The sequence below is a fragment of the Rissa tridactyla genome, chromosome 4 (assembly GCF_028500815.1).
Source record: "Rissa tridactyla isolate bRisTri1 chromosome 4, bRisTri1.patW.cur.20221130, whole genome shotgun sequence".
NCBI classification, from domain to species: Eukaryota; Metazoa; Chordata; class Aves; order Charadriiformes; family Laridae; genus Rissa; species Rissa tridactyla.
The window spans coordinates 69,822,668-69,842,842 of NC_071469.1; the positions used below are offsets into that span (position 1 = coordinate 69,822,668).

The 20,175-nt window shown below is 54.3% G+C and overlaps 1 protein-coding gene across 23 annotated transcripts in view; it reads right to left on the reverse strand.

Moving 5' to 3' along the window:
* Positions 1-12,624, reverse strand: part of TRIM9 (tripartite motif containing 9) — a 66,693-nt gene extending 54,069 nt beyond the window's left edge. For all 23 annotated transcript variants that reach the window (XM_054199380.1, XM_054199373.1, XM_054199371.1 and 20 more), the window contains exon 1: positions 11,809-12,624. In XM_054199380.1, coding sequence (XP_054055355.1) covers positions 11,809-12,624 — 816 coding nt within the window. The remainder of the gene's footprint in view (positions 1-11,808) is intronic.
* Between the last annotated feature and the right edge of the window lie 7,551 nt (positions 12,625-20,175).

Here is a 20,175-nt window from a genome sequence, read left to right on the forward strand (position 1 = left end):
TGGGGCATCTCCCACCTCTCTGGGCAACCTGGGCCAGTGTCTCACCACTCTCAGCATAATAAAATTCCCGCCTTAGATCTAGTCTAAGTCTACCCTCTTTTAATTTAAAAAGAACCGTTGTCCTATCACAACAGGCCCTACTAAAAAAAGTCTGTCCCTCCCTCCCAGACCTCTCTGAGGCCACAGGCTGATTTGTAAAACCGAGACTCCTGGACCTGACATGACAAGTGTAACAATTTACAAATTTATTGAAGCCAGATCAGTGGCATATGGCAGGAAGGGCTTTTATCCTACCATACACCGCCTGCTGCAGTCATGGCATAAATTATTCCCCCAACTTTCCTTTTGATGCATCACGAGATGAACCGAGATGCCAAATGCTGAGTGCATGCGCTCCCGTGGAAAGGCGCTCTGTGCTAATGGCCACAAATGACCTTGCGCAGTGCTGTTCTCCTGACATTGCCTCTGCCGAGTTGTGAACAACCCCAGGAACCGAAACAGCCCCACAGAAGTGTCCCACTTTCCCCACTCGGAAGAAACATCGCCTAATTGCAGGAGGTATTCCCCCAGGTCACGCTCATATCTGAGGAGGGCTTTGTATTCCCCTTGTTTCTCCAGGAGACACAGGGAAAAGATCATGCTCAGGGAGGGAGACACTTAAGTTGATCAATCAATGTCGATTTACTCCAGCTGAGACACGGGGCAGGAGCCTGGGGTAAAGAGCACCTGCTTATAAATCTGGCCTCGCCACTTCCACTGCTTTCTGAGATCCTGAGCGCAGCCAGGTTTCGCTTCCCAACGTTGCCCGCTCTCAGGTGAAGACCGACCATGCGGCTACCAGCACCCAGACAGCTACAAAACCCTGGAACTCAAACCTGGGAGGCACAAGCTAAAAGCCAGCTAAAACTTATAGCTCCACGAGCTTTGGCATTTTTCTGCGTGATAACCTACTCGGGCAAGCCTCAGGATACCACTGAGAAGAGGTGGCTTGCTCGTTCTTCCCCCTGCTGCACTGTTCCTATGCACCGAGAACTGAACAAAATATCTTTTGCCCTAGCGGAAACATGGCTGTTTTAAACAAAAATCCACCTGCATTGGTGCTCACAGCATTCTGGCGCCTGCTGACTCACTCAGATCATAAAATGGCTCTAGTTCAACCACAAAGAGGTTTCAAATGAGTTTTCAGTCCCATCAGTTAGAGCTTCTTACGCTCCCTCTGCAAGGCAGGGAAGGAGAAAGCAGCTGAGACCACAGGGTGGGATTCTGCCTCCCCTCCCTCCTCTCATCTTTCTTCCTAGGAACAGATGAATTCCTCCAGGCTTCACGCAACGATGAGACATCCCAGCAGCAGAGCATCGTGGCGGCCTTCCTCTGGCACCTACCTCCCGCTCACAGCTCATCCAGGGATCACACGTCAGGCCCATTGGCCACATCTGCCGAAAGCAAACACCTGGGGTATGGCAACACAAGCCAGAAACCCGCAGGGTGTGCCCAGCAGAGACGTGCCAGCCAGAAAGGGAGGAAGGATCCTCCTCCGAGCTGCTTGCAGGGTGTCCTTCACCATCTGACAACCCAGCGCCGCGGTAGGAAATCAATAAAGAGCCTAACCATTGCCCGAGTCACAGATGGATCGACTGATGGGTCATCTGCTTCGTAGCTCCAGGAGCACCGCGCGATACACTCACTCGATACGATCAAATAACCTCCTTACCTCTCGATCTGGCTGTCACCTGCCATTGGCAGAGCCGAGGGGAAGGAGCAGCGCTCGTTCCCCTCCGTCCTGCCGAGCAGCCAAATTTAAAATGACACAAAACCCCAACTCTTTGCGGGTACGGGATTTTTATTTTATTATTTTTATTTTTTTTTTTAGCCAATAACAGATTTTAACTGCTGTGTGCCAGGGGAGGTGAGAAACAATCTCATAGGTGAGAAACTGTGTCTACGCACTTGCTCTGATTCAGCGAGCTGTGGGTTGGTGGCAGCACAGGCCTCAGCAAACGCCCCTTCAAGTCCTCATTTCCAGGGAATTCAATGTCAAGATGGAAGAAGTGTTGCTGTGGGATGGATGCAGGATAAACTCGGCCACGTCTGAGCTGCAGAGCCGAGTGGGTTTTTGCAACAGCGTGACTTGAACCACTGCTGCTCCTCCCAGAAAAGACCCTCAGGAAGAGCTGGCTGTAGATTAAAAAATGGCACAAGAAAGAGGCAGTCGGCAGAACTACAAAGGGGCACCGATAAAATATACGTCGGGACAATCAGAGAGGCATTTTGACTGCTTCCTCAGACAGCGAGACTAAGACTTCACTGGCTTTGCAATGAAAGTCGAGGCTTGTTTTACACTTTTGTCTTGTACCCTGCCAAAGAAAGAGCGCTGTGTTCCCAGGAAACGGTGGCATCTGTCACCGCGCCAAGGGACAACGCCAGCTCTCAGCCAGCACGCAGTTAATCCGCCACCGTTTGCACATCAAGGGCTCCCCCCAGTTTACCATTTTAAGACGCCCCAACTCAAGAAAGCATTTAAAATCACGCCCTTAAATCTCTGTGACTTCAATGGACGGCTGAGCACGCATGGGAGCGCTCTCCCAGGCAGGGAGGCTGACGCTCTCGCTGTGTCCTCGCATGGGATTTCACCCACGACAGCCCTGACAGCTCCGATGTCCTCTGCGGTGTTGGAAGCTCCCAGCACATCTCCACGTGTGGCAGAAGGCGCTTGGTTATCAATTTGCATTACACCACGATCAGGTCGCTGGGCTGGAGGAAGGGAGCTGTGCCAAATAGCCATTTCTAAGAGGCAGCTTTGGACAAGCGAGGACAGCCCGAGGCAGGGCAGACAGGGAGGCTAAGCAATTATTTACCCAGGAGCACAAGGCAAAACCCTTGGCAGGGAAAACTGACCTCCAGTCACAGCCGTGAGCCCACCCTTTCTTTTTCCAGCATCTTCAGGGAATTGCTGCCAACAGTTCCCTTCCTCGCTGCACTATAAACAGCCGGAGCTGCGTTTTCCAGTATCTTCCCACTCCTCCCCGGCTCCAGGATGAATCACCAGCTGCTTTGGGTAACACATCCCAGCCCCCCCCCGGAAGGGGAGCAAGGGGAAGGTAGCTCTGACTCCAAGGGAGTACCTCCGTGTCTTGAAATCAATAAATACGCCTTGTAAGAAATGATCCACGTCAAAGCTCGGCACAACCCCCTCTTCTCCCAACTTTACATACTCCAACGGAGAGACCACGGCTTAAAATCAGAGAGAAAACTTGTTTGGAAAGGGATGCTTTCCTAACCACTCCCTGGAGTCAAAACCAAACCTCTGAGACTGCCTCTACAGACAGAAAGGTCCTTCCCAAGCAGAAAGTCCCAGTGGGACGGCAAAGTCCCCAGCTAGCAAAGGGACCGAGGCCCCGGACAGCCTGCACCCAACAGTTCTCTGCACTGCCTACAGCTGACGCCTGCAAAGGTCAAGAGGTAAAGAGCAGGGAGGAGGTGAAGCGAAAAGAGTCAGGGAATTAACCCCTCTTGAATCGAGGGGCATTGGTTATGTGGGAGGCCAGAGGGATTTTGTCAGAGAAGACCCCAGGAGCTGCAGGTGGAAGGAAGGCAGCTGCAATTCCGTGGCGAAGGCTTAATCATCTGATGCTAAGGATGCATTATGCACCCCTGAGCTCAAAGCATCATCATTAATTCACGCACACTAAACAATCCGGCCGCAGGGCACCGCGACAAGAGAAGGGAACTGACGGCGCAAATCCAGAAGGACCAGTCGGCGGAAACAGAAACAAATGGAACTAAACACAAGGGCCTGACCCCCAGGAGGAAAATAAAGGGATCGCTGGTTGAAAGATGCGCCAGCCACGGTTCCAGAATTCACACAAATAATTTAACTGATATTTGCCCAGGTATTTAGGCATTACAGCTCCTCTCCATGCTGGAAGCAGCAGCCCAGTGTGGGCACCCAGGCTGGGATCTCCGCATGAGACATTCCAAGGTGCAAACACCATCTCCCACTCAAAGGGCTGGGTTCTGCCCCATTTACGCCACCCGTGGGTCTGGCCTCCTGCTGAGGGGCACTGCCACCTGTGGCTCCAGCCCACAGCACTCCCAGCAACAAACACGCACGCCTTACGGCCATCCAGTTCCCATCCTTTTCTTAAATCCATCAACTAATACAAGGTTAGTAAAGGGGAAGGGGTAATTAACACTGATGGGAAATCCCTCGACTGTTAGATCGCTTCCAGAGCGATTTCTGCTGACTCTGATACGGAGCTGAGCGTGCACCTATTAACACCCCTGTATTTCTGTAACGCGGGGAATTTAACGGTGAATCAAATGCAAAAAATGTAACCCAAAACCCAGTCCATGCTGCGCCTTCTGTGTTGTAGTTTTGTATCACCCCTCACAGCCAAGGACCACTCTGCTCTCACCTGCTGCCGGCTCATGAAAATTTCAAAATGAACTCGGTCTTACTCTTTCCAGCTAGAAATTATGCTCTTAGCAGAAAACGTGAGCCTCCACCGAGCTTCTCCAGCCAGCTCCAGGTCAGGCTGTCCCCAAAAGCTGCACCCAGTTCTGAAGGCAAAATGTGAGTTAGTTCACACTGCCAACAAAATTTCCCTTTGAACAGGAAAGCTGAATCATAGAGTCATAGAATCATAGGGTTGGAAGGGACCTCTGGAGATCATCTAGTCCAACCCCCTGCCAGAGCAGGGTCACCCAGAGCAGGTTGCACAGGAATGTGTCCAGGCGGGTTTGGAATGTCTCCAGAGTTGGAGACTCCACCACCTCTCTGGGAAGCCTCTTCCAGTGCTCCGCCACCCTCAAAGGAAAGAAGTTTCTCCTCATGTTTAGGTGGAACTTCCTATGCTCAGGTTTGTGCCCATTACCTCTTGTCCTGTCCCTGGGCACCGCTGGGAAGAGTCTGGCCCCATCCCCCTGACACCCACCCTTTAAATATTTCTAAGTGTTGATCAGGTCCCCCCTCAGCCGTCTTTTTTCCAGACTGAAGAGACCCAAATCCCTCAGTCTTTCTCCAAAAGGGAGGTGTTCCAGTCCCCTCAGCATCTTGGTAGCCCTTTGCTGCACCCTCTCCAGCAGTTCCCTGTCCCTCTTGAACCGGGGAGCCCAGAACTGGACACAGCACTCCAGGTGCGGCCTCACCAGGGCAGAGCAGAGGGGGAGGATGACCTCCCTCCACCTGCTGGCCACACTCTTCTTGATGCCCCCCAAGATGCCATTGGCCTTCTTGGCCACGAGGGCACATTGCTGGCTCATGGTCATCCTGTTGTCCACCAGGACTCCCAGGTCTCTTTCCACTGAGCTGCTCTCCAGCAGGACAGCCCCCAACCTGTCCTGGTGCAGGGGGTTATTCCTCCCCAGGTGCAGCATCCTACACTTGCCCTCATTGAATTTCATAATCCTTTGACACGCTGTTCTCAGCTCTGCTCTCTTTTGTGTTATAAACTGGCATATCTCCTTTCTGCATTCATCAGCGAAGAGCCACTGGTACAGGGGAGAGTCGGGTGAGGTTTCTATATACATACATCTCCTCGTTAGAAGGTTTAATAGCTTTCCTTTTTATGACTGCCTGGTAGGACCCCATCCAGTAAACCACCCCTCAATGGCAGTCCCAGAGCACCAGTTTACCAAACCATCCCATTTGCACAGGCAAGTTACAACTTGGATGGGCCATGAGAATTTAGAGAAACTTTCATCCAGAGCACTTTGGTACCATCAGTTGACTCCTCACAGTAATCAGGCTTCGGCCACACCAGCCTTTGCTGGTCCTTCCAGGACACTACCTGAGCTAAGGGTCACCAGAGATTTATACCACGAGCTCTCTTTGGCTTATGCGCTTGCTCTAAATAGGTATTTATCCAATTCATCCCAGTAGGACTATCTGAACGAACAGGGAATGAGCTGTCTTATTTATAAGCCAATTTAACAGGTAAAACGCATACCACAGCCACACACAACGCCTAGCTCCAAGAACAAACAAAGCCGGGAACAAGGCTGTCAGAAGAGGATTTTGAAGAGTTGGGGAGTTGCAATGTTCCAACGGGGTTGTTTTTTTTTTTTTTTTTAAATTATTCTGTCATACAGCTGGGAAGAGCACACGCAATTCAAAAGCACTGTGAATCATCCAAGTTAATCAAGGCATGCAGAAAATTCCTTCAAACTTTAGGAAAGAAACCAAAAATATCTCCAAACGGTATGTGGTGGATCTCTAGAAAGTACACTGCAAGACCCCTTAATAGGATTTCGTGGTCATATGTGAACAGGTTCTACCAAGTGACACCAAGCAAAGTTCTCCCTCTAAAAACCCGAACTTTTGGGTGCTGGTTTATTTAGAAGAGCAGGAATAAGCAACGCAGAGCAGCCCCATAAGCCTCTAGAGCACATGTTCCCGACCAAGACCCACCCTGTGCTGCTGGCAACTCTCCGACTGCATCTTGGGGAAACCTGGCAAATAAGCAATGCCTTTTTTCTCGCTTTCATGTCATTTACTTAACACCAGATGCAGTGTCTACTCTGTTTGCTGATTCTCCTGGTTTTTCAGGCTAGGGGCGTGATGGCAGGAGAATCTCTGGGTGACACACTGACACCTGCTGAGATTTCCACGAAAGAGAGACAAGAATGAGTCCATGGGCTGATTTTTCACCCATCTCAGCTGCGATGCTCCATGGTAAACGCAGCAAGAAATATCAAGCCAGTGGGATCCTTCATTCATAAAGCAGCCAAGAGAAGAGAAAAATCTGATACAACTGTGTGGGGAGAATGAAAGAGGTTTGATATTTACAGAGCTGCAGGAGCCTTCCGGATGAAGACAGATCCCACCAGACACCAGTCCGCACGTTGGAGAGCCTGAGCACTGATGGTGCAACACAGCAGCACCCCTGTCAGGTCGCTGTTTTTTTTTCGGACTTCCCACCGGAACTGATGAAGCTGCAGTGATTTACACCCGCCCTGGGACAACCCTGGGCCCATTTCCATTTGTAAATAACCAAGAGAACCTCCGCCGGCATCAAGTGCCACACGGGCTCCACGAACACCTCATAGAACTTGCTGTACCGCATTACCTTCGATTAACGTGATATTCATGGTTGCTCCTTACTGCATTAACTGTGGGAGGCGCAGAGGAAAGAGCCACCTGAGAGAGCCATTGTCTAAATAAATTAACAGAAGCAATCAGCATCACCTCTGGATCCTGGGCAGACACAAGCTGGTCTCAATCCCCTGACCTCAGTGACATTTCTTTGCTTTTTTCCCACTTCAAAGCATCTCGGCCTGTTTGCTGCTCTCAGGATTTGGCCACAGGCAAATGGAGCAGTTGGGAAGGCTGTTTGGCATTGCCAGAGAGGGACAGAAGGGACCCTGCCACTGCAGATGGCAGGCGATGGAGCAAGCGCGGTGGGATTCGGGAAGGTGGGATTCAAACCAAGGCTTGGGAAAGTGCATTACTTGCAACAGGAAAAGATTAAGGATTCTCGCTGCTTCTGTTTTAGCAGCAAATATTTTACTTCGCGAAGGCAAACAGATCTCTTGTCACGCAGCAGCTCCTGGGATACCTCCCACAAGCGCTGTGGGCTACAGGAATTTCCACAGAGCCAACAGCAGGATGTTCACTGTGCCTCGAGAAAGCGACTCCCCACAAAAGTTCCTCCGGCAGCTAACGGAGAGGCCCAGCCAAGGAAGCTAATAACAATGCCGTCGGCTTGTCCCTTTCTTGGCTCTGACGCCCGCTGTCCCCCGGGTAGAAACTAAGAAGCACTGGTGGTGTTTTCCACCCTTTAGTTCACCCCAGATGTGCAAACCGCTGGAACAAAGTCATGCCTAGGGTACACAGGATTTCTGATTCTTAAAAGAAGGGCTCCCCCCGCATCCCTCATCCCATCTGTGCTAGCGACAGACTCGATGAGCTGAGGTCTACGGCGTACCTCTGCTAATTAGCCTCTGACTGCCAACAATCATTACAGCTGATTCAACAGAGCGCGTAGCATCAGTTCAAGCCGCAGAGATGCTGTAGGGGTTTGCAATCCGAGGACAGTTTGTGTCTTCAGCCTGGGCAATCCCATGCCGGGCAGTTAAATCCCATGTGAAAGCATAACTCAGAGCATTATTTGCCTTCCACTGAAGTCGAGACCTGTTTCTGCCTCTGCACAAGAGGAACTGCACAGGCTGCCTAACCTCCTCCCCTTTCGGTGTCAAGGCAGAGCCACCCCAGAGTCTTGGTTTAAGGCAAAGGGACCATGAGAGTGATGCTAATGGAGAAAAGAAACGGCGCCCCATGAGCCCCTGTAAAGGAAACCCACGATCCAACCCAAAAGCAGAGGGAAGCTTCTTGCTTGACTGCCAAAAAAAGAGAGCAGAACCTCGCATCACCATTCACCGTGGGACCTCTGAGCTCTTCAGCTTATTTTTGCGCGTGGGAAATCCAGGTTCCCGTTTGCTGCAGTCGGGATACCCATCCCAAAGACAAAAGCAGCCTCTGGCAGGCACGACCCACCCCAGGGAGGGTGTCCGGCCACAGGGCGAGGAGTACCAGGGACTCTGCAGAGGACAGTCAGGTATAACAGCACCGGGCAACAACCCGACACCCCATGAGAGCAGGAGTAACAACTCTACATCCCTGTCTCTCCGTTGCCTAACCCAGAAAGCTTTCAAACCTGCTTAAAAGCTACTATCAGAAACCTTCAGCTTCCGGGAGACCTTTCCAACATGGATTGGCAAGCGTAAAATGCTTTTAAGACAGAGCTTGGTCAGATGATGGATGGGATTTCAGGGCTGTCAGAGATAGCGGGGGACTGGACTGTGTGACCCTGGAGATCCCTTCCAGCCTCTATGTACATGTATATATGTATATATCTATCTATAAAAAAACATGAGCAAGCTGCTGAGCCTGCACTCACCACACGCTTCCCAGCAAAAGCAAGAGGGACTTGAATGCGCAAAGAATAAATGATTCAGCTCCATCTTGTGTTTCTGCTTTTGACATGCCAAGCGGCACTCCGGCTTGTCAGGATAAAATCCAGACAGCTGCAATATACATACAAAACTGGGACAATTCAGATTAAAAACCCATTTCCCCCTATGTTTTCGCTGAATATTTACCCCCTCTTCCAAGAGCTGTCCTGAAAGGAAGACAGGAAAAGAGAGGATTTCCCATGATTTGCATCCGGCTTAGAAATCTTAGCTCCCTGAATTATGTTTGATTGTGCCTCAGCACAGATTATTTTGAAACCATCATCTGTGAGAAGCACACAATCAGTGCTCTATCAGAGGAAAGGAAAAACGGGGACAGTTTCCGAAGAGGTCTGTAAAAAGCCCTTTGGTCTCCTTTCCAAAGCAAAGCACGCTGCACTTAACAGCGATTGCCCAGGGCCCGGCAATCACGTACTGACGCGTGAACACCGCTTTCAAGAACAACAGCTCATCAAGGCACTCTTGGGTCACCGCAGACTGCGGCGAGAATCACAGTCTCCTCAGGTCAGAAATGAAGAGCGTGGATGTAGCCCTAAGAATATTTCGCACTGAGCGGCGTTGTAATTGTGGAAGAGAAGTCAAGCGCTGACGACTCCCGTCTTTTCCTACGAGCTGTAGGAACTCATTGCAACCCACTCGTCGCGGCAAAAAAGATGAGGCAAAAAGGAACAGTCACCCTCTTGGCAAGTTTGTCTTGCTGCCAGAGGCCCATCCCTTCAAATAATGACACGCAGGTGTTTTTGCAGGAGGTTCACCGCTCAAATCCACAGGTGGTTTGGTTCCCAATGCCCAGACCCAAGCAGGATAAAGCCTGAAATGTCTATAGCCTCTCCCCGTCATTTCATCATGTGGCATCTCAAAGAGCGATTCTGAAATCATTCCTTCGATTATACTGTACTGCCACATGTGACTCAACAGACTCTTTTCCCTCCCCTAACAAGCAAACATCACGAATTAGCAATAAATCCCTGCAGAAATGCAGGCTCACTCAAGGCAGGTGTGACTTCACATTCCGATTTCCGAAAACTGGAGAGAAACCGCATGAAAATCATCATTTCAAATAACGCTACAGTTCCGTGTCTGCTGGCTACGTCAGCGAAACACTGCATTGCTAAAGCTCTCCTCCGTGGAAAGGTATTTTGAAAGACAAGCTAAGCATTCAAGGAAGAATAAGCCGCTCTAATCAAGAACACAAGGACTGAACCTGAAGTATCTTGGTACTTGCATACAACACTGTCCAGATGCTCATGCGTGTATCTAACCAAGAGCCTTGCCGCACCCGAATCAAAGCGGAAAGGTGAAGCCAAAACCTTACAAAAAGGCCTGGTACCCATTAGATTTCTCTTGTTTTGCAGAACAACACTGAGAGATGGACCCACCTCCGCTCCTGCTCTTCTGAGTCAGCATAGACCGAATGGGTTCATCCTCCACCAAGAGCTGGGCCAGGAGGACCACCAGACTCTGGAGACCAGGCACAGTGAGTGCTTCCTGGGTTTCATAAGAGGCAAGAGGAACGAGATGCTCCCAGTACCTGATGGCTCATGTCACACCAACACGCTGGTGAAGAGACCCCACGCTCCTGTGAGAAGGTCAGCTCTGTGCCATGGTGCACCCCCAGGAGCCCCACACCAGGTGTGAGGACAAGGGCATGGGGCGCCAAAACTGGGCTTCATCTTTGTAAGGGCCCCTTTGCAAAAGGGGATCAGGACAAGCACCTTCCAGCAGCAACAGGCACCGCCGTACTCTTTCCTCCCACACCACAACATAAATGGGTTACCCTCTTCTCCCAGCCCTCCCGAGGAGCGTCACGACAAGTGATGGCGTGTCCCTGCATGCACCCACTGACCCAACATGGGGCGCAGAGCTGCAGCCCAGCGGTCTGCATCCTCCACGGGGCCACGCTCCGCCACGCAGCCTGCCAAAGTGTGACAGGGACATTCCTGGAAAGCGATACGGCCAAGTCCCTTTCGGCAGGGGGGGTCACGCACCTCCCCATCTCTCCAACTCCCCATCGCAAGTCCTCCCACCTGCTCCTGCCAGCACCGATTTGCCAATGGGGACAATTGTTTCAATGTTCATCCAAGAAGTGATGCCCATCCCCTTGTGCCCTGTCCGCCCGCGTCTCCGTCACTTCTGCCCCAGTTCCCTCGGCAAAGGGGTCACCGGCGCAAGGAGGGAGGGAGGCAGCGGGGTGGATGGAGCTGAGCTGAAGCTATTGATGGCTGCGTCCCTGCCCTCAAGCACTGGGACCCCCTCCTCCAGCGAGGACGTGTGTGGGAATGAGTATGCTCAAGGGGAGCCGATCAGTATTCAGCAAAAGGCTCTGCTACCGCGCTGCCCGCTGCCGTCCCTCCTCCTCCTGGTGACTCGGTGTGCAGGAGGAGGCAGCAGCCCTTCCTCAGCAGCCCCCCAGGGCACCCCGCTGCCACGTCCCCATCCTCCCCCGCGGCGGATTTCACACCTCCCTCCTCGCAAAAGCATCGCTCCCCATCGCTCTTCCAGCTCTGCAGCGCAGGTGTCCCTGATCCACCCCCAGCCATCGCCCACAGACCCCGACAGCTCCTTCAGCGGAGCCTTGGCTCATGGGGAGCCAGCTATCACAATCTGGGGACCCACGGGGAGCATCATCTGCCCAACGCCAGCCTCCCCGTGCCTGGGGGCAACACTCTTCCCAAGCAAGGGTGCAAAATGCAGCCTGAGTGTGGGCAGCGATGCTCCCGATGGAAGTTGGGCCATGCAGGACAAGATGTACTGGACAGGTGGCCCTCCGTGGCCATCTCCTGATTGCAGGGCTCGGCGGGGGCTGCTGGCGGAAGCCACCGCGGAGCCAGGGCTCACCTTGTGGAGCTTCCACATGGCACCCAGGGCCTTGACTTCGTGGCTGGAGTGCTTGCCCTCCTCCAGGCACTGGTAGCAGACGGGGCTCTTGCACTGCACGCAGTACATGCTGTGGTTCTCCAGCTCGTGGTCGGTGCAGGTGGAGATCTTACGGGGGCTGAGGCGGCGGCTGACGCGGCCCTGGGCCGGCGGCACCAGGCGATGCTTGGCCAGCGGTCCCCGGGGCGGGTGGCACCGCAGGCGGCAGGGATCGCAGTAGAAGACGTCGCACTGCTCGCACATGACGGCCGCCTCCTTGGGCGCCTTCTCGCAGAGCTGGCAGCGCAGGGCCGCCGCCCGGCCTTGCTGGTAGCGGTCGATGACGCCCTCCAGCAGGCGGTTGCGGGGGAAACCCCGCAACCCGCGCTCGTCCAGCACCAGGCTGCGGTGGCACTGCGGGCAGGTGAGGCAGGCGTTGCGGGGCGGCGGCGGCGGGGCCAGGGCGGCGGGGGGCGGCGGGGCGGCCGGCGGGAAGACGCGGACGCCGTTGGGGGATTTCTGGCAAGGGGTGGTGGGAGCGCTGGCGAAGCCGCCGTAGGAGCCGTAGCCGCTGTCCGCCTCGCTGTACAGGCTCATCTTATCCAGGTCCAGGTAGTCATAGTCGGAGACGGCCGAGCCCGAAGCCCGGCGGCTCTGCGGCGACTCCGACTCCGGCGTCTGCACCAGGATGTTGCGGGCGCACGCCTGGCAGAGGTTGTGGGAGCACGGCAGGATGATGGGCTCCCGGTAAAAGGAGCCGCACACCGGGCATTTCAGCTCCTCTTCCATCTCTTCCATAAGGGAGGGAGGGAGGGCGGCGGCGCGGCGGCCGCGGCGGACCGAGAGGAGCGACCCGCACCGCACCGCGCCTCGGCGCCGACTGCCGCCCGCCCGCCGCGCGCCCCGCCCCGCCCCGCCCCTCCACTCGCCATTGGCCCGCCCGCCGCCGGGGGGGCGGGCTGCGCGCTGCGATTGGCTCCGCCGCCTGCCCGTCCGTCCGCCCGCCCGCCCGCCCGCCGGCGGCTCTGCGGGGAGCGGGGGGGGGGGGGTCTCTCCGCGCAGGGCTGCGGTGCGGAGCGGCGGGGTCTGGGGTCTGTGGTCTGTGTCCCCGGGCCCCTCCTGGGCCCTCCCCGCCGCGGCTCCCCCCGCCCCGGCTCCCCTTCCCCTGGAGCCCGAGGGGAGCGGTCCCTACCGCCACCGGCTTCTCGCCTTCCTCGCGGGCAGCCCGCGGTGCCCGCAGCAGCCTGCCCCAAGGCCCAGGGGTGCCCCCCAAGATGGCGACTTCCCCCGGCTCCCTACACCGCGGTGTCCCCAGGCCCACAGCCTGGCCTGAGAGGGGTTTCGGGGGGGCTCGCTGCCGGCAGGAGGAGGCCAGCGGTGCCCCTCTGTGAGCCGCCGGCGTGGCAGGACCCTGTGCTGGGGGTCACGGCAGTGAGAGTCAGGTCCCAGCCTTCAGGGGGGCTGCTGGAGGGAAGGTGACCCGGGCTCCTTGCAGAAGAGCCCGGTTCGATGGCCGCAGGGTGGTTTGCAGCCTCTCCCCTGCCTGTTTTTTAAGGGGAGCCGGAGGGTGAGGCTCCGCTGCAGCCCCCGAGCCTGGGATGTCCCCGTGGGGTGGCAGAGCGGGGAGGGGGCCTGCGGCTGGCTTGTCAACCAGGCTCGCTCTGAAGGTCGTCTAAGGTCTTTAAAATACCCTGGCGACGTGCCGTGCGGCATAGCGCTTCCTTTTCAGCCAATGGGAAAATAAGATTACTTGGAATGTCTCTGTGTTATCTCTCCCCGTGCAGCCGTTTGGGGGCTGCCTGTTAGCGCGGGTGCCCTGTGCCTCCCGCGACGGTGTCTTTGGGCATCTCGGGAGAGGAGCCATGATGTGAGAAGCTCGGTATGGGAGCCTGGGGACGGAATGTCCAGCCTGGGGCTCAGGACTGGAGCTCAGAGGGGCTGCAGAGTGTCTGTGAAGCCGCTGCGGGGGCAGCGAGGGACGGAGGAAGGTTGGCTTTTGATCCCGTGTGTGGGGCACGAGGCCCTGGACCTGAGGAAAGAACGAGCCCTCGCCACCATTGACGGGCAGTTACTACGTCTGTGGGGAGACTGGCTTGGGGATCCTGATGCCCTAAGCCATGGGGTGACACAGGGGGACTGATGGCAAAGGTGGGGAAACTGAGGCAGGTTCACAGCGACCCCAGTAACTGTAAGGGGTGAGGGCTGGCTGCTAACTGACCCCTGTGACGGAGGGTTTGGCCAGTTTGGGGCCAAGGGCCAAGACCTGAGCTTAGCCGGAGCTGTGGGACCCTGGGCAGAGGGGTGGGGGCGCCCCCCCGGTGAGGCTCATCAGGGCAATTAAATGCCCTCAGAACTCTGACACGGCATGTGGCAGTCCCTGCTGGTGGGGGTGATCTCGCAGCATCCCGGAGAGGCAGTGATCTGCTTGGTGCTGGAAATGTCCAGGCAAAATGGGACAGTCGCCGGTGCTCTCTCCTCTGGCTGCTCCTACGTGCCCATGCAGAGTGCTGGGAACTGGCGGGGATCCCGCCACCCCAGAAATCGAGGTTATTTTCTGAAATAGTCAAGCCATGTAGTGCACTTGCCACCACTCTTGCGCGCACCAGTTTCCATGGTGGGGAGGTGGCAGAAGCACTGGGGACACCCAGGGGCTCTCTGTCCCCTACTCGAGGACTGTGTGCCCCCGACGCAGGTCTGCCTGCCCCCTTCTTGAGGAACCACTTGTTGCTGAGTGTTATGGTTTGAAGAACCCACAACAATTTATTGCCGTTTAGACAATTATTCTCTCACCCCTCCCCACCTGGGAATGGGAATCGGGGAAAACAAGGAAACCCAAGGGTTGAAATATAAACAGATTTAATAGGATAAGACTAAATAACTAACATTAATAACACTAAAGAACCCATATTGATCCCGATACCAATATAAAATAGACAAGGACTATACCCAGCCCGTTCTCTCAGCAGGAAGCTGCACTCCCAGCAGGGGACGGCCAATGCGGGACACTGCGAGCGCTGCGGCTTCGGGAGGAAGGGAAGGGCTCAGGGCTCCGGCACCAGGGCAAGGAGTGCTCAGGATCCCAGACATCAAGGGAGAGAAAAAAAACTCCGCAGGAAACTTTGTAATTTCTATTGAATGTGCCGTTCATGGTCTGAAATAATCCTGTTGGCAGCTTGGGGCAAATGCCTGGGTCTCGCTCCTCCTCATCCCTGCACCTGGCTAAACTCGAAAACACTGAAACCTTGAAACCCCCCCACCAGAGCTGGCTGTAAAGTAAATATTTTCACCAACTTGGACACTAAAGTCTTCTAAAAGTGCAGTTTTCCCAAGCATTAGAAGAGAAATTAGTCCTGTGTTGCTTGAACCAGGACACTGAGCCATGCTGTGCATCTGACTCTTGGGCAGATTAAAGGGCTATGGTGCAAGCGGCCACGTGCCAGGGACCTGCCACCACCTGCTGAGTTCATCCCTCTGTGGGGACATGGGTGAATCCCCAGCCCCCAGGACCGCTGAGCCTGAGCTGTGGTGTTGCGTGGGTGAGCACGAGAATGGATAGCGGGGGAGCGGAGGAGCGAGATCCCGCTGGAGCAGAGCATCGCTTCCCGCACAGCTGTGCGTTACCCCGCAGCTGGGGTGGGTACGGAAGAGATTCAGGTGGGATTTATCAGGTTGAGCCTTGAAAGGTCCAGCCCCTCATGGGTACAGCTTTGGGCAGGGACACCGAGGGGCTCTTTCCATCCCCAGTGGGTTTGTGCAGTTCCCAGTATCTGGGAGCAGGTACGATTTCCAGCTCCCACGCCGGTGGGAGAAGGGGGAGAACCCCAGAGCTGAGATGCAGAAGGCAGGCACTGCCGTTCCTCAGCCTGATAAGGAGGGACAAGTAATAAGGAGAGAAAGGCCTTTCCGAGCCTATCTCCCTCCTGCTCCGTGCCGGGGGAGAGCAGGGTGATTTGTACTTTCTTTTCTGCTTCTCCAGGCTCCTGCTGGCTCCAGATCGACCACCGACACCCTGCCTTCCCCCGGGCTCTTCTGAGCTCTCCTCTTCTGCTCCCTTTTGGTGTCCGCTCAGAGTTGTTCATTTTTTTTCTGCTCTCATTCCTCTGGCTGCCTTTTTGCTGGAGTAAAACCATCATTCCTTGTCTGCTCTGCCTCTTGCTTCCCGTGGCCATTTGGTAGATGGTGCCATTCCCGCTGTAGGGATATGCTGATCATGTAAATAGGCGGAAAGAGGAACAAGCCCTACAAAGAGGAATGCAGCCAGTGGATTTGGAAGCGACCCTTGGCCATAAACACTTAGCTCTTTTCTCCTTGGCGCAGCAGCTTGTGCCTTCGCTTTCGTCTCAGCAAGAGGGAAGCATCCCCGTGCTCTGGCTTCATATTATTTACAATTGTCAGACTCGTTACTGCCCCGAGAACTGTGCAGCGTGCAGCTATGAACCTGCAATAATTACTTGACCCAGCTTCAACATTCATTTGTCGAATGTCGCTGTGATCAGCGATTACGAGTTAAAGGATCAAGAAGTTGTCTTGTTCCAAGCTGGCTCTTGCTTTTCTCATGTGCCTCTTGCCAGGAGCCCCAGCTTTAGAAGTGGCCCCGGCTCCCGCCGTGGGAATGGTCCATCTCCGTTTCTGTTGTAACCAGGCTCTGCTCTGGGGGATGCAGAAGACACCGCTGGGCTGAGATAAATTAAAGTCGTTGGGACTCTGTGTAAGCGCTGTTGCATCCCCTTGGTGATTTGTAATAACAAGAAGGGCTGTTATCATGAACACAAATTGCCCGCTCCTGGCCGTTCCCCTCTGCGCCCCGCCAGCCTGAAGGTGTGTTTGCTTTGTCTGCTGGAAACGCAGATTAGAAATCAGGATCAAGCCTGGAATACCAGCAGGAGCAAGATGGGGCGGTGAGTGATGCTGTTTGAATCATATGTGGTGTGTTACCCCCCAAAAAGATCACACCACCACTGTGGTGCTGTTAAACCCATTGGAAACCCACACTAATTGGTGTGTGACACAGGGAACGGAGGTGGCACACGGTGTCAGGACCTGCTCCCACATCCCCTTCCAAGCTCCATGCCAGCCACCTCCTTTGGCTCATGGCACCCACCAGCTGCGTTGTGTCGCTGAGTTGTTCCTTGAGAAATAAGAATATGGGGAAAGAGAAGATGGGCAGATGTCACAAGGGCCACAAGGGACCACGAGTCGAGAGAGGAAAAGGGATGGAGAGGATGAGAGCCCCTAGTCCCCCGAGGATGGAAGTAAGGGTTGGTGTAACGGCCAGGACTTGCCCAGCGCTGGCAGCTGGAGGGAAGGAACAAGTGTGATGTCCTGGAGTTATCCCAGGGAAGACAAAATCTTCATCGCAAACTGGGGAGAAAGTTCTGAACCTCAACAATTCTCCATGGAAATCCCGCAATATATTGTTCTGTGAAATCCCCGTGGGAGGAAGTGGTTGGTGACGGTGACACAAAGGTGGAGGTGGGCAGCTGGGAGCAGGTCCAAGGCCCACCCCCGGGGGACCTGTGGGGGATCCCGGGCTCCTGGGCAGGGGGAACACTGCACGTCAAGACACCGCAGGCATGGAGGGCTGTAAATCCTTCTTGGGAGGCAGGGGCTGTTTCTTCCATTTAGAGAACTAAATATTTTCTTCATGTTAATATTACCTTCATGACAAATAGCCTGAATTTCACTTAGTTTGGGCAACAGTGGTTTCTTAAACCTCCACTGTTTTATATTTATGCATGTGTATGTGCAAACACACGTCTGCTACAAATTTTTCTGCCGAGATCCCCACCAGCGAAAGGATTACAGGGCAGAAGGAAGGCGGGACTCGGGAAATCAATAGCATTCATGTCTTAGGCTGGAGCGAGGAGCAGTGGGACACAAAGCTGAAGGCTGTCTGTCGCTAATTAATCTGCCAGCATCATCCCTGCGATGCCGATCGATCTCCATCCCTCCGGGCAGAGAGCGAGCCCGCCTGGATCTCCCCGCAGGTGGGTTGCCGGCAGGGTCTTGGGAAGGTGATCGATTGTCTGGCTCCCACCTTCGCTCCCCTGTCTCTGCACAGGGGTGAGATTTCAAGGGGAGAGGTGGACTGGACAGATGACGGCGCGCCAGGACACAGGCACGTGTGTGCAGGTAATGGGTATCCGGGAGGGTGAGTTTGGGTTGATTTATGAGGACCTGAGCCAGGCTAGAGCTAATAAATAAAAGAGAGGAATGAGCTGAGACAAAGAGCTCTGCAGTCTCCTTTACTCATCGCACTCCCGTGACACCTTGAAGGGATAAATAAGAGAGCAGATGAGGGCTCGGGGCTCCCCTCCAGAGAGGAGGGGGCTGGGAGGTGCCTGGCTTGCCCCGGGGCCTTCCCAGAGGTCCCCCCATGCTGCTGGAGAGGCCTCGGGTGTCCGATGCAAGCAGATGATCTTTCCACTGCCATGCGGGAAACCTGCTTCAGGCTTTGGAAATGTGGTCTCCTCTCGTGCCTGGAGGTCCCAGGCGTGGTACCTCGTTGCTACATGGGGCCCCTCCAGCCCTTTGTGCAGGAACACTCGTGTTCCCCTCTGTCCACTGGGAACCCTGTCCCCTGGAAACATCCCAGCAGATGCAGTTTAGGATTAGTCGCCTTTTTATGACTTTAAGACGTTGGCAGCTCATAATTCATCCCGTGATCAACCAATACACCCTGATCCGCCTTCTCCTCAGTCATTTTGAAGGGATGAGCTCTTGGCTGACAGCAGAAATCCTTGTTCATTAGTCCTTACATGCATGCATGACCTTGACATCCATATCCCTGCTGTCATTCTACCCGCCTGGGTCATTCAGAGTTTCCAACGTACCCTTCTTCTGCTCTCCACTGATGACACCTCCCGGCTTTGTGTTGTTAGCATGTTTGCTGAGGTGACTCTCCTCTGGCTCAAAGATCATCAGCAGAAATGCTAGGTGAGATGTCTAACAGCATCCCAGGTCTCAAACTCCCAGGGCTCCATCAGTAGCTGCCTCCCAGCACAGTTTTCAGGTCTTCTTACTAGTTATATCATTTGCTCCAAGCACCATTTTAGGTCCACTGAAGCAGCTCCGAAAGTTGAAACCACCTCCCATTTGTCTCCAAGGTTTCTTCTTTGCAAAGAAAAGTGCCCAATTATTGTGGATGATTGACCTTCATTGAGCGCAGGTGGCATCTTTCCCCATTTTATCTCACTGTCACCAACTCGCCTGAACACAAAGCATCCACTTTGTGCCTGTAGACAAACTATCCTGGTTTGATGGTTACAAAAAGGTGTAGGTGGATTTTAGTGTCCAGCCCAAACTGTGACAAGAAATCTTCAAGTTTTGGAATGTTTTGATGCCTAGTTCTCAGAACCAATCTCCCCTTGCCCGGCCAGGACAGGTTGCTTTCCATCGCTCAGAGCCTGCTGCAGTCTGACGGCCGTTGCCAGCTCTTTTCCCTCACTTCTGGCAGCGAATAGCAGCTTCCTGGGATAGCGGTGCAGTTTCCTGGGACTAGATGGATTTGGGAAGCTAGAGAAGAGCTTCCCAATGGTAAAACACTGGAAGACAGAATTTTATGTGTTGTGTTGGAGACAGGCAAAGCTTCTGGGAAGGAGCAACTGGGAAGTCTTCCCTACCTAGGTGATGGCACGAGTGCCATCGAATTGCAGAGCTGTTACACCTATTTCAGACAGGCAGTGCTCATCAAATCACAGGAGATCCACCCATTTTTGAGCCTGGGGCTGAACCAGCATCGGGAAGAGACTTTCCACTGACCTCAGTGGGCTCTGAGTCAGGAGCTGCTTGAGTCACAGTCCAAGTCAGCATCTCACTGCTTCCCTCTCACCCTTGCTCCCCAAACGACACTCCGGGCTTCTTTGGCTGATGAGCAACCTCTCTAGACTTACTGAGTCTTTCTCTTACTGAGAAAGTTATTCACTGCCACCCACACAGGGTGGGTCTTAAATAAACCCCTGCTCCGTACGTTCTGAAACCCCGCTGAAGCACCTGTGGGAGGTGGCCGGGGCCACCGTGTGACGGGGGCTTGCTCTGGGCAGCCGAGTCTCTTTGCTGGGGAGGCCAGGTCCTGAGAAACACTAACGAGAACATTAACAGTGTAACCGTTTTAAATATTTAATGATCTTTTCCTTTAACAGACTTTAATTACAATCGCTGAGCACACACTTTCCTTATTAAAACCAGCGCCGAAGCGGTAGCACAGTGTAAGGGTAAAAACCCAGAGGTTGAAGAACCGCTGCTGCTCTCCAAGGACTTTTCATCCGCGATGCCCGCAGTGACCGCGGGCATCGGCGAGTGGCTGAGCCCCGGGGTGGCAGTGCCTCTCTGTCACCTCCTGGAAACGCC